This window comes from Trifolium pratense, linkage group LG3 (genome assembly GCF_020283565.1).
Source record: "Trifolium pratense cultivar HEN17-A07 linkage group LG3, ARS_RC_1.1, whole genome shotgun sequence".
In the NCBI taxonomy this organism is placed as follows: domain Eukaryota; kingdom Viridiplantae; phylum Streptophyta; class Magnoliopsida; order Fabales; family Fabaceae; genus Trifolium; species Trifolium pratense.
Window position 1 is genome coordinate 24,378,985 of NC_060061.1, and position 11,914 is coordinate 24,390,898.

Consider the following 11,914-nt stretch of genomic DNA (forward strand, 5'->3'; position numbering starts at 1 on the left):
CGATGTTCTAGTAAATATGCAGGTTTTAGTAAAAAAAAAATTCAGGTGAGAAGAAGAGGATACCGAGTTGCACAACGTAAGCAGTAAAATACAAATGATTTAATTGATATGCACTGACGGTGTAAAATAATTTTACACCGTCAACCAATACCAACCATATTTTCCGCCACATCACCCCACTTTCTTGATCTGACATGGTAAAATAATGGTTTTTTATTGGACGATTGTGTAAAACTATTTTACGCCATTGGTGCATATCAATTAAACTAAAATACAAAACAATCAGGATTTAAGAAAGAAAAAAAAGAATAGATATGAGTGTGAGTGAATGAAAAGAGGTTTCAGCTTATTCATTCCTCTCTGCAACTCAAACTCTCCATTAGCGCCGCCACGCTCACTCTCCTGCGGCGTTTCCTTCTTCTCATCTAGATCTCATCTCTCCACCTCCTCCGCCGCCATGTCAGCACCTGACACACAACAAGATATTCACTGGCCTGCCAAGCGCGTCAGAGATACCTTCGTCAAGTTCTTCGAAGATAAGAATCATGTCTATTGGAAGTCTAGCCCCGTCGTCCCCTTCAACGACCCTACTCTCCTCTTTGCTAACGCCGGTACTCTCTCTCATTCTGTTATTACTGTTAATTCAATCTTAACAGAATTCACCGAATCAGTTAGATTTTGCAGAGTCTTAGAATTGAAATTGAAGTGGAAGTATTTTTATGTTGATTTTGTAGAATCTCAAATTTAAATTCGCTATTTTATTGTTTTTTGATTGAGTTGTGCAGTTTAATTTTTGGCGTATTCAAACTTTTGCTAGCAGACTAATGTTTTTGTTAATTTTAAATTTTCTCACTTTTTTAGGGTTTTAAGTGTTTTTAAGTTGAAGTTTTTAAATAGAGCTAAGATTTTGTTTGGATAAATAATTTAATTAAGTGCTTTAAAACAAAGCGTTTATATAAGTGTTCATGAATATGCTATTTCTATAACAAAAGATAAATAAAGTCAAACTGTTATTGTAGAGATTATGAAAAATAAGCTGAAAATAGCTTAGACCATCTCCATTGGTGTAGTACCTATTAGGTACTCATGGTACTTATTAGGTACTACCATTGGAGCACATATCGTAAGTGGATTCTATTAGTTGTTCCAAATATGTAGGAAAGCTCAAACATTGATGGATTGGTAAATATAGTAATCTTGTTAGACACATATTTTACATTGGTAATATTATATATATGTGCAGGGATGAACCAGTACAAGCCAATTTTTTTGGGGACTGCTGATCCTAACACTGCCTTGAGCAAACTCTCTCGTGCTTGCAATACCCAGAAGTGCATTCGAGCAGGTGGCAAGCACAATGATCTTGACGACGTGGGGAAAGACACTTACCATCACACGTTCTTTGAGATGTTGGGAAATTGGTCGTTTGGGGATTACTTTAAAGAAGAAGCCATTACCTGGGCATGGGAACTTCTAACTAAAGTATGCTTTATACATTGGCGTTTTGTATCTTGGTTTCTTGAATTACGTGTCATATGTTTTTTGTTAATAAATGCGTATAGTTTGGTAAGATCACTATGGGAGGTGTTTTGTGCTTTGGAATGATATCTAAACTCTAAAAGCTAGCTACCAAGGAAATTACCTGGGCATGGGAACTTCTAACTAAAGTATGCTTTATACATTGGCGTTTTGCATCTTGGTTTCTTGAATTACGTGTCATATGTTTTTTGTTAATAAATGCGTATAGTTTGGTAAGATCACTATGGGAGGTGTTTTGTGCTTTGGAATGATATCTAAACTCTAAAAGCTAGCTAACAAGGAAATTACCGAAACCACCCATTTTTGGCTATATGCCCATATTGCTTGTTTCTTCTATACTAATTAGGTTTTTGTGCTGTTTAAATTGCATTTGTAGTGTTCAAACCTCGTTAAGAACAACACTTTTCAATTAGAAATTGCACCATCACTCACTGTAGCTAACCACCACTTCCATTCCATCAATTACACCATGGCTACCACTACTGCACTGTTTCAGTTTGAAGAAGAATGTCATTTATGAATTAATAGACTTTAGTTATCAGTCTTGTTGGTACTGCCAATCCCAATCCAATGTGGCCTTCGGTTTCTAAATGTGGATAAATTAATAGTCTCATCCAGAGAAAAAGTTGATTAGAATTTGAATAAGCTAGATAAGTTATTATGTTTTTAGGTGTTTATCTTGCTTGCAATTTCTTCAAATGCAGAAGTTGATAGTTATTTAGTTCCTCAATAGATATATTGCATGACTAATATATCTTTTGTGTTTTACATTATCTACTTCTTTATTGTATTGTAGGTTTATAAATTACCATCAGATCGCATTTATGCTACATATTTTGGTGGTGATGAGAAAGTTGGTCTTTCCCCTGATATTGAGGCTAGAGATATATGGTTAAAGTTTTTGCCTCCTGGACGCGTGCTTCCTTTTGGCTGTAAAGTAGGTTTTCACTAAGTTTTCTCTTAAATATGTAGAATTGAATATTTTCATAAGACATGCAAAATATATTTTTATCATATTAAGCATCATATTTAATAATCTGATTCATTTATGTAATACTGTCTGCCGTCTGGGTTTTAATTTTTATGGAAAAATGTTACATTTTATATTGATATTAGGTAGTATTTGACTTTACTTTTTTGGGTCTTGTCTTCTTAAAAGGAGAATCTGGGGAAAAGTTTTTCCTAATTTTTTGGTAAGAAAAACTATAAAAGTTACCTTCGTTCTTAATGGGCGTTGCAATTACCTCACAAGGAAATAATTTAATATGTTTTATATGTGTACTTCTGTTATTCTATGCTCGTGACGAATATATGAACTATCATAACAAATTAACAATGTGACTGCTGGTAGTTATCAATGATTAACAAATGACATTACATTACTTTAATTTATAAGCTTTTTAAGCTGCTCATATGCCGGGTACTGGGATAATTTCTCTTCTTTTCTGAAAAAATCAATTGAAAGAGTCATGCAAAACCTATTTAACATTATATTGTAAATTGTTTCTGGACTCAATTTGCGTATCTAATTAGGTGTTTGTCATTGGATAGGACAATTTCTGGGAGATGGGTGACACTGGTCCTTGCGGACCTTGCACCGAAATTCATTTTGACAGAGTTGGTAACCGAGATGCTGCATCTTTAGTCAATAATGACGATCCTACCTGTATTGAGATTTGGAATCTCGTCTTTATTCAGGTATTTTAATTTTAATGATATATAGTGTTACTACCATTTCTCACCCATAATTTAGGTATTTTATATGTTTCTGTTAATCACATCTACTTTATAAGTTAGTATAAGAATCAGCATGCAAACTTTTGCTATCTCCATGAAGTCTATATCTGATATCTTTCTGTTTGTCTCACCACAGTTCAATAGGGAGGCTGACGCCTCTCTTAAATCCCTGCCTGCAAAGCATGTTGACACTGGAATGGGTTTTGAACGATTGACCTCTATTCTACAAAACAAGATGAGCAATTATGACACCGATGTCTTCATGCCCATCTTTGATGCTATTCAGCTGGTATGATGGTTGTTAAAAAAGGAATTAAAATTCATCATATTTTCACATATATTTTTTAAACCAGAATCATGCCTTGAATTGTGCGATATTTGAATTTAAAATGTGATTCTTGTAATATTTTGTTGCTTATCACCCTTTATAAGGTAGCGTTCACACACATGGGAGACAGGGGAGAGAGTATTTCGTTAGTAGGTGTAAAACTTAGAGAAAGTGCATAACTGATTCTCTAACAAACTCTTAGATTTTCTGTTATTTCATTTCTATTTTCAATTCTGTTTTCAATACAATACAATTGGTTAAGGTCCTAGTATTTATAGAGTGACCTTGGGTGTATTAGTCCTATACAAGGTGTCTAATACACCAGCAGCTAGACTTATCTTATCCTAATAGGATTAGTTAATCCTTGTAGTATATCTAATACAGGATTACATGATATACACTTACAGTAGGCCTCCTAATTTGGCACTTATGTTTCAGGACATGCCGATTATAAATGGCCCAGTCCGACCTAGTATAATATTATGTAATATATTTAGTGTGTAGAGTAAATAGAAGGGACAGAACTGACAGGGGGCATTTATTTTGGTTATGGTTGTTTGGGAGAGAGTCGAGAGACTAGGCTCTCTAACATCCTAACAGTTTCGAGTAGTTGTAACTTCCTGTTGTAATCCCTTTTGTATGCAATCTAAAACATGTCGTGTTCATAATCCGAATTATTCTATGAACCTTTTTAACATAGCGTGCATGTTTTATGAATTCTTTTACATTTAGCATATTGATTTTATACCTGTAACTGTAAACTGATTGGCGAACGATGATTAAATTGTATGTAATTTTGTTTTCCTGTAACTCATTTACAGGCAACTGGTGCTCGGCCATATACTGGAAAAGTCGGACCAGAGGATGCAGATAAAGTTGACATGGCATACAGGGTTGTTGCAGATCACATAAGGACTCTGTCATTTGCAATTGCTGATGGATCTCGACCTGGTAGGATACTGTAGACTTGGTATCTTCATTGACACACTTTCCCTATGAGATTCACAAATTCAATTTCCAACTCTCTAGTTTCATCAAGTTAGCTTCCTTTTGCCCTCATCATGTCTTGAGGAAGGCATCTTCTTCACAGAGGGTTGTAGCCTCTTTGGAGATGCACAAAGAAGATAACTTTTTTTCCATCTATTAAGGATTTTGAATTATATACAATTTTTTGTGATGCAAGCTGTATAACAGTTTATCTCAGTGAACACCATGTACTCTCGCTCTCTTTAAAATTTAGGATATCCGTCATTTATGATATTTTGAATTTTGATGATAGAGATAAATGCTTACCTTAATTTTGTCATGCTTTCATATTTTGAAGGTAACGAAGGTCGTGAATATGTTCTGAGGCGTATACTCCGTCGAGCTGTTCGATATGGACGTGAAGTGCTAAAAGCTGAAGAGGGTTTTTTCAATGGGTATGTACAATGGTTAACTTTTTCAATTTTTTGTCAGAACCCAGATCTAAAGCTTTCTTACCACATCCCACACCTTAGTGCCATTTGAATATCTAATATTCTTATTTATCTATCAAGTCAACTTTGATGCACTTGTTTATAAAGAAAAAAATATTACCAGTAATCTGATTAGTGATTCCAGGCATAAATTTTGTTAACATATATTCTGTTTTTGATGTGTTTCTGTCGTCAATCTTGATGAATTCAGGCTTGTAAATGTTGTGGCAAATCTACTGGGTGATGTTTTCCCTGAGCTAAAACAACAGGAAGTGCACATTAGGAATGTGATTAAAGAGGAGGAGGAAAGTTTTGGCAGAACCTTAGTTAAGGTGAGGATATATGTATGAAGACGTTATTATAGGTTGTCACTTTTTTGGTCTCCGTGACACAATGACAGCTATCTGAGTTACTATTTTTTTTTTGTAAACTTGATTTTTTTTTTATTGCTTAGTTGTTTGTTTTTGTTATATTTCTCTCATGAAATGCCTATGAATAAAGTAAAACTTGTTTTTATTTCTCCAGGGCATTGCAAAATTTAATACAGCTGTTCAACATGTTCAGGGAAACATACTGAGCGGGGAGGCAAGTTGAATAATTTATTCATAGATACTTAATTTGCTTGGTTTCATCAATATTATTACTTAGTTACTTATTTTTTAATTATGTTAAAATGCAAAATTTGTGAAATTTCTGCTATTTTGTTGCTGGAAAGTCATGGTGGAATGCTTTTCATTTCTAGAATTTAAAAATTTAAATACGGCATTTAGTATAGCAGTCACTAGAAGTTGATGATTTGATGTTTAAAACTTTTCCGTCTCACTAGGTCAGTGTGAACAAGTACATTTTTTTCAACAGGACTTCCTTATAATAAAAAGGATAAGCTAATAAGTACACCATTTTGCAAATAATGATGATATTTTTGGAGAGTGTCTTTTCTTATTCCAGGGTTTAATGATATTTTAAGTTTTCAATATTATTGGTCCTCCCGAAGATTGTGAACTTGATTTTTTTTTTTTGTATTCATTTTTTATTTTTATTTTCAGTTTTTGTTTCCGAAATATCTTTTACTTAATTTCAGTGTCCCAATTTCAAAGTTGATGTTTTATCCAATACTATTGGTTGCAAATAATTTAATTGATATATTGTTTTCCGTTGAGCTATTTCTTACACAGTTGTTTCTTGATTATAGGTAGCGTTTGAGTTGTGGGATACATTTGGGTTCCCATTAGATCTCACACAGGTAGGCTTATTGCTTCACAATAGTGAGCTGTATGAAATTGTTCTTCTATTATGCTTTTTTGTTTTTGTATTTCCTAACATTTCTATTTATCAGCTTATGGCTGAAGAGAATAAATTACAAGTTGATGTCGAAGGTTTTAATAGTGCTATGGAAGCTGCAAGACAAAGATCAAGAACTGCTCAAAATAAGGTATCTTGTTTGCTTCAGGGTCTCTTTATGGGCCAAAAATCCTTCTGAGTTTTTAATGCACCCAAGAAAATTAAAGGATAAATAAAAACCATTGAACATTTTAATATTGATTTTGTCTTTTTCTTATCCCTTTCTCAACTTTCTTTTGTTTCTGTCAGCAAGCTGGCGGTGCTATTGTCATGGATGCTGATGCTACATCAGCGTTGCAAAAAAGAAGCATTGCTCCAACAGATGATAGTTTCAAATTTGTTTGGTTCAAGGTATGAGTTTTTTGTTGGTATTTTTTCATTAAGAAAATTTAATAGTTGAAGATAATAAGGGTATAATAACAGTTGTTATTATTATTTTTAAACACAATAAATTGCGAGAGGATTGAAGTATTGCAAAGGATGACAAAAGTGCCCTAATTCACAAAATGATGTTTAAATAGGACACATGTATCTTCTTTTATGGTGCTTATATACAAGCACTTCACTTCAACCAATTACACATAAGTAAATTTGTAGTACGTTTTTGTGAAGTTTTATTATGCCACTTGTTCTTGCAAAATTCTCTACTTTATTGGGCTTAAAAGATAAATCACCCAATTTGCCGAATGTATTAGTATTCCCAAATCCTAACACCTTCCTAAAGGCAGTCACTTTTGATCTTCTCTATATTATTAGCTGCTATATCTTTTTTGAAACGGCCAAAGTTAGTAATTAGTTATTTGATCAATTATCTTTTATTATATGTATTAGCTTAATTTTATCAGTTAATCAGCTGTATTAGACTTTGGATTCTCAGTTATCTAACTCAATTTTCTTTCAGAATCAGTTACTACGTTTTCCATTGATTTCTATTTTTTCACCATTTCTTGTCTTAGGACCATGAGAGTGTGGTAAAAGCCATATATACTGGTTCTCAGTTTGTCGATTCTGTTAATGCTGATGGTGATGTTGGGGTAATTCTGGAATCTACAAGCTTCTATGCTGAGCAAGGTGGTCAGGTATTCAACACCGTTAATATTTCATATATGTTCTTTTGCATGTTAAATTTATTTTTTTTAATTTAATTGATGGCTAAGGTTAGTAATTTATTTAAAATTATAAAACTCACATGTCCAGAAAATGCAATCAAGTTGCTAGAAAGTTGGTGATATGTTTTTCATTTTCTTTTGCATAGATTTTCGATACTGGGTCACTTGATTTCCAACATGCGTCATTTCAAATTCATAATGTTCAAGTTTTCGGAGGTTTCGTGCTTCACATTGGTAATGGGACAGGTATCTCTGTTGGCGACAAAGTAGTATGCAAGGTAAATTTGTTTACTTCTATGAATTTCTTCATGACTCCAAATGATCCTTTGATTATTTATTGCCTCCTCCCCTTTTATATAAAATATCTCTTTTCCTAGTTATCTACTTATCTTTCATTACTTTTTGATGCTTTGTTTTGGTTGTTTGTTAATAACTTTTGCAGGTTGATTATGGAAGACGCTCCCTTATAGCCCCTAACCATACATGCACACATATGTTAAATTTTGCTCTTAGGGTATGTTGAATATGCTATTGAATTAAGCCTTACTAATTCCATTCACTGATCCACATGTTGATTGTTGTGATTTCATATGATGAATGCAGGAAGAACTTGGCGATCATGTAGACCAGAAAGGATCTATTGTTCTTCCTGAAAAATTGAGATTTGATTTTTCTCACGGCAAGCCTATTGGTGCTGATTCTTTGAGGAAAATTGAGTCTACCGTTAATCAGCAAATTGGAGCTGAATTGGATGTAAATGCGAAGGAGGTAACTCTCGCCGATGCAAAGGGTATTATTGGTCTTCGAGCTGTTTTTGGAGAAGTAAGCTCTGTAATTTCTTTGTACACTTTTTTGTCTCATCTAGAGGATCGCATTCTTAAATATTATGCTTTAATGTAGGTATATCCTGATCCAGTTAGAGTTGTGTCAGTTGGACCTAAAGTTGAAGATCTCCTTGCTGATCCTAAGAACGAAAAATGGTTATCTGTTTCATCTGAGTTGTGTGGCGGTGAATATCGTAGCCAGTGTTTTCTTTGAAACTTCCTTCCTTTGTTTCTTTCTGTCTGACTTTCATTTTAACTTGACAATCCAGGTACCCATATTTCAAACACACGAGAGGCTAAAGCTTTTGTAATTTTAACCGAGGAGGGAATTGCTAAAGGAATCCGCAGAATAACCGCTGTCACAACTGATCGTGCTTCTGATGCAATGAAATTGGCAGATGAATTTGAGCAGCAAGTAGATGAAGCAGCTAAGCTGGAAGGAAGTTTGCTGGAAGAGGTTGGTATTGGTTTCTGTTTGTCTAATTTCTAATAGTAGGCTTGTGTGTTTTCCATTCTAATTTCTAATAGCGTTCTTAATAACCGACAAATCTTAATAAGAAAGTATCCCAGTAAGCTCCCCCATTGGAGATGGACTTGGTACTCACCCTCAACATGCTTATTTTTTGCGTGGTTTCTATCTCTTTCTGTATGATTGACACCGATTTCCTTAGCAAATAGGTACATATGCTTCTATTCAATTTTATTTAATAAATTCACTTTTTATTTTCGTTTTGTCACAGAAAGTTTCATCTCTGAAAGGCAATGTGGAAACGTTATCAATTCCTGCAGCTAAGAAAGCTGAAATCAAGACCAAGATAGCCCTACTTCAGGTATTATATGTTGCATAAGTTTGCATTGAATGCTTTATACTTTTTCCGGTGTTCCACTTTTGTCTGATTTTGATTGTTGTGCCTTCATTACTATTTTGCTCATGCGTGAAATCTAATGTACATTTTTAATATCATAATTCTTGTAGGATCAAGTGAGAAAAGCGCAAAAGCGTGTTGCTGAAGAAAACAAACGTAAAGCTGTAGCGATAACAGCTGAGAAGGCTGATCTAGCTGTTTCAGATGGGAAATCTTTTTGCATATCTCACGTTGATGTTGGACTGGATGTTGCAGCAGTTCGTGAGGCTGTTACAAAAGTCATTGATCAGAAGGTATTTGCTGATTCATAATTTATGAAGAATCTTGTCGGGACTTGCATTGTATTGAATGACCTTTTCTTTTGAAAGCTGAATGACGACCTTTTTTTTCAAAGCTGAATGACTTTGTTATGTGTTGGGTTTAATGCATAATATGCTTTTGGTACGCAAATATGCTCCTTGAATTTGTCTCATATGTCCTTGGCAATTATATTTTCTGTTAATTTCAAACAGTAACTAGAAGCAATGTCTACTGATAAACAGGGGTTGTCAGTGATGGTTTTTAGCACGGATGAATCTACAAACAAGGCTGTAGTTTGTGCTGGGGTGCCGGAGAAAGGAGATAAAGGTAAGCTGGATGTATCAGAGTGGCTGAGTAATGCTTTGGGGCCACTGAAAGGTAGATGTGGTAAAGGAAAAGGAGGTCTTGCAACGGGACAGGTTAGTATTTATCCAATGACTGTAATTTTCACTTATATTATTTCATTTAAGGTAATGCACATTTGTAAAAAAATATTAACAATATTGATTTGGATTTATAAAATAACATATATTTGATCAAAATGCCCTTATTTAGACACACGGAAAAATATAGTTTACATAAGTAAGAAATATCAATTAATATCAATTAATGTATTGTACCGGCAGATTACCAAAAGTAAGAGCATTGTTAGAAAAAAAAAGTATTAAGTACTGCTACTAATAGCATTCAGACTTTGAATTCTTTGTCTTACATTTTTTTTGCTGTCCAATAATTTGTGCTAATCAAAGCATCACAAATTTGAGAATTAATGGTTGGGGGATTTAATTTAGGTTCATATCATTATTTTTTAATGAATTGATTCTTTAAATAGGTACTTGAGCAACTTTTTTTTTATATATAATCTATCGGATATAGGAGAATCCTCCAGATCCACCATGATTGTGTTTAATATTTTCATGGACTGTATGGCTGCATCATATTAATTTATTGCATTTTAAACTTTATTTTTTTTAATAACTACTGTATGAACCTCACAATGGAGGACGGTAGGAGTAGTTTGATAGCTTACAATGTAGGTTCAGAAGCGTTGAATTGAATCTGGTTTTGTGCATTATCTACCATTAATTTGGTTTGGTTTTAAGATTTTGAATTAATATAATGTAATATCAGTTATAGTTTTGTCAAGCTTCTTATCTCTTTACTTGAATTTTTATACTGAAAAAGAGAAATAGCGAGAAAGAATAAGGAAACTTCGTATTGAGTATTTGACAATCACTTAAATTTTCAGTCAACTACTTTATGTAGTCTTATAGATATTGCTTAGCTAAACTACTTTGAAATGCTTTTGCCCAAAAGCCTTCGTAGATAGCTAGATTTTTGTCATTTTGAATTTCTTATGGCATCAACCATAAACATTTCAGAAATATTTCTATCATAAAATTATTATGTAATATGTTGGTTATTTATGAAGAAATTGTTTATCAATTTTGTCTGTCTAGCAGTGTTTGGTAACTTTTGTTGATATCATATTGATTTGTGTATGCACAACTCCTTTTCAGGGTACAGATGCATCACACGTAAATGAGGCTATGGATCTTGCAGTGAAATTTGCATCGGTGAAATTGACTTGATTCAATGCAGTATATTCTTGTGGTGAAAGTGTGATCCTGTGGCCATATTCCGTATAAATCATTCAGAAGGGAAGAACACTTAGAAGTAATCTGTTCATCTGGATGAATTTTTAGGGCTAATACTTTACAAAGTGTGCTTTGGTGGCAAATAATTTTTGTCTGTCTATAAAAAGATCACAAATTTGTTCCGTGTAATAACAATTGCAATGAAGCAAAAGATAATGCAGATATTCTGATTGTAATTTCATCTATTGATTCATGGAGGACACTTTGAAGTGATTTATTTATCAATCTGGATGAGTCCAATAGAATTCTAATCTTTAATGCCTGAATAGTTTTGAGTTGATACAAGAGTGTGCCTTGATGACGAGGAATTTATCATTTGCTATGAAAATATCATAAGTGCTTATGAGATTGTAAAGATAGAAGATATTCCATGTTTCCAGCTCATTGTAAACCAAGAAAAAAAGGACGATTTTGTGATTTTTTCGACAGATTGTGTTTTCTACACTACGCTACATAGAGAATTATCTATTTCTTTTTTATGAAACCAATTTCTCTTTTTTTGATGTTTATGGTCCTTGAAATGTCTAGCACAAAATGCATGTAAGTTTTGTCCTTCCTCTATTTTTTTAGAGACAAATGTTTTGGATTCTCTCTTTTGTGATAACTACGAAAGTTCTCTTGTACTCATATTTCAAATTTAAATGTTAGTTTCATGGGCAATCGCAATCTTATAATGTTGTAGAAAATTAATGCTTCTTCCCAATTCTAAGAGGGTAAATAATTTAATATTTAATATTTATAAGGTTTATAAATGT

At 33.4% G+C, this 11,914-nt stretch overlaps 1 protein-coding gene across 2 annotated transcripts; it reads left to right on the plus strand.

Annotated features, from left to right (window-relative positions):
- Positions 1 to 255: 255 nt before the first annotated feature.
- LOC123917732 (alanine--tRNA ligase) lies at positions 256 to 11,384 on the plus strand. Of its 2 annotated transcripts, XM_045969546.1 has the most exons (22): positions 256 to 611; positions 1,244 to 1,482; positions 2,336 to 2,476; positions 3,091 to 3,237; positions 3,413 to 3,565; positions 4,426 to 4,555; positions 4,929 to 5,025; positions 5,273 to 5,393; positions 5,587 to 5,646; positions 6,254 to 6,304; positions 6,398 to 6,493; positions 6,652 to 6,753; positions 7,359 to 7,481; positions 7,658 to 7,789; positions 7,954 to 8,025; positions 8,115 to 8,333; positions 8,412 to 8,520; positions 8,605 to 8,792; positions 9,076 to 9,165; positions 9,312 to 9,494; positions 9,744 to 9,920; positions 11,022 to 11,384. In XM_045969546.1, the coding sequence occupies exons 1-22, from the start codon at positions 329 to 331 to the stop codon at positions 11,091 to 11,093; spliced, it is 2,985 nt and encodes a 994-aa protein (XP_045825502.1). In that variant the 5' UTR covers positions 256 to 328; the 3' UTR covers positions 11,094 to 11,384. The 2 variants fall into 2 exon arrangements, with proteins under 2 accessions (XP_045825502.1, XP_045825501.1); XM_045969545.1 differs by having other exon boundaries at positions 306 to 611; positions 6,254 to 6,493.
- The last annotated feature ends 530 nt before the right edge of the window (positions 11,385 to 11,914 follow it).

What these genes read in the sequence shown, in the direction of transcription:
- LOC123917732 (XM_045969545.1), top strand. Translation starts at nt 329, where the DNA reads ATGAAAAGAGGTTTCAGCTTATTCATTCCTCTCTGCAACTCAAACTCT. An exon ending in TCTTTGATGCTATTCAGCTG is followed by an intron (nt 3,566 to 4,425) that starts GTATGATGGTTG and finishes ACTCATTTACAG; the next exon opens with GCAACTGGTGCTCGGCCATA. An exon ending in GAAACATACTGAGCGGGGAG is followed by an intron (nt 5,647 to 6,253) that starts GCAAGTTGAATA and finishes TCTTGATTATAG; the next exon opens with GTAGCGTTTGAGTTGTGGGA.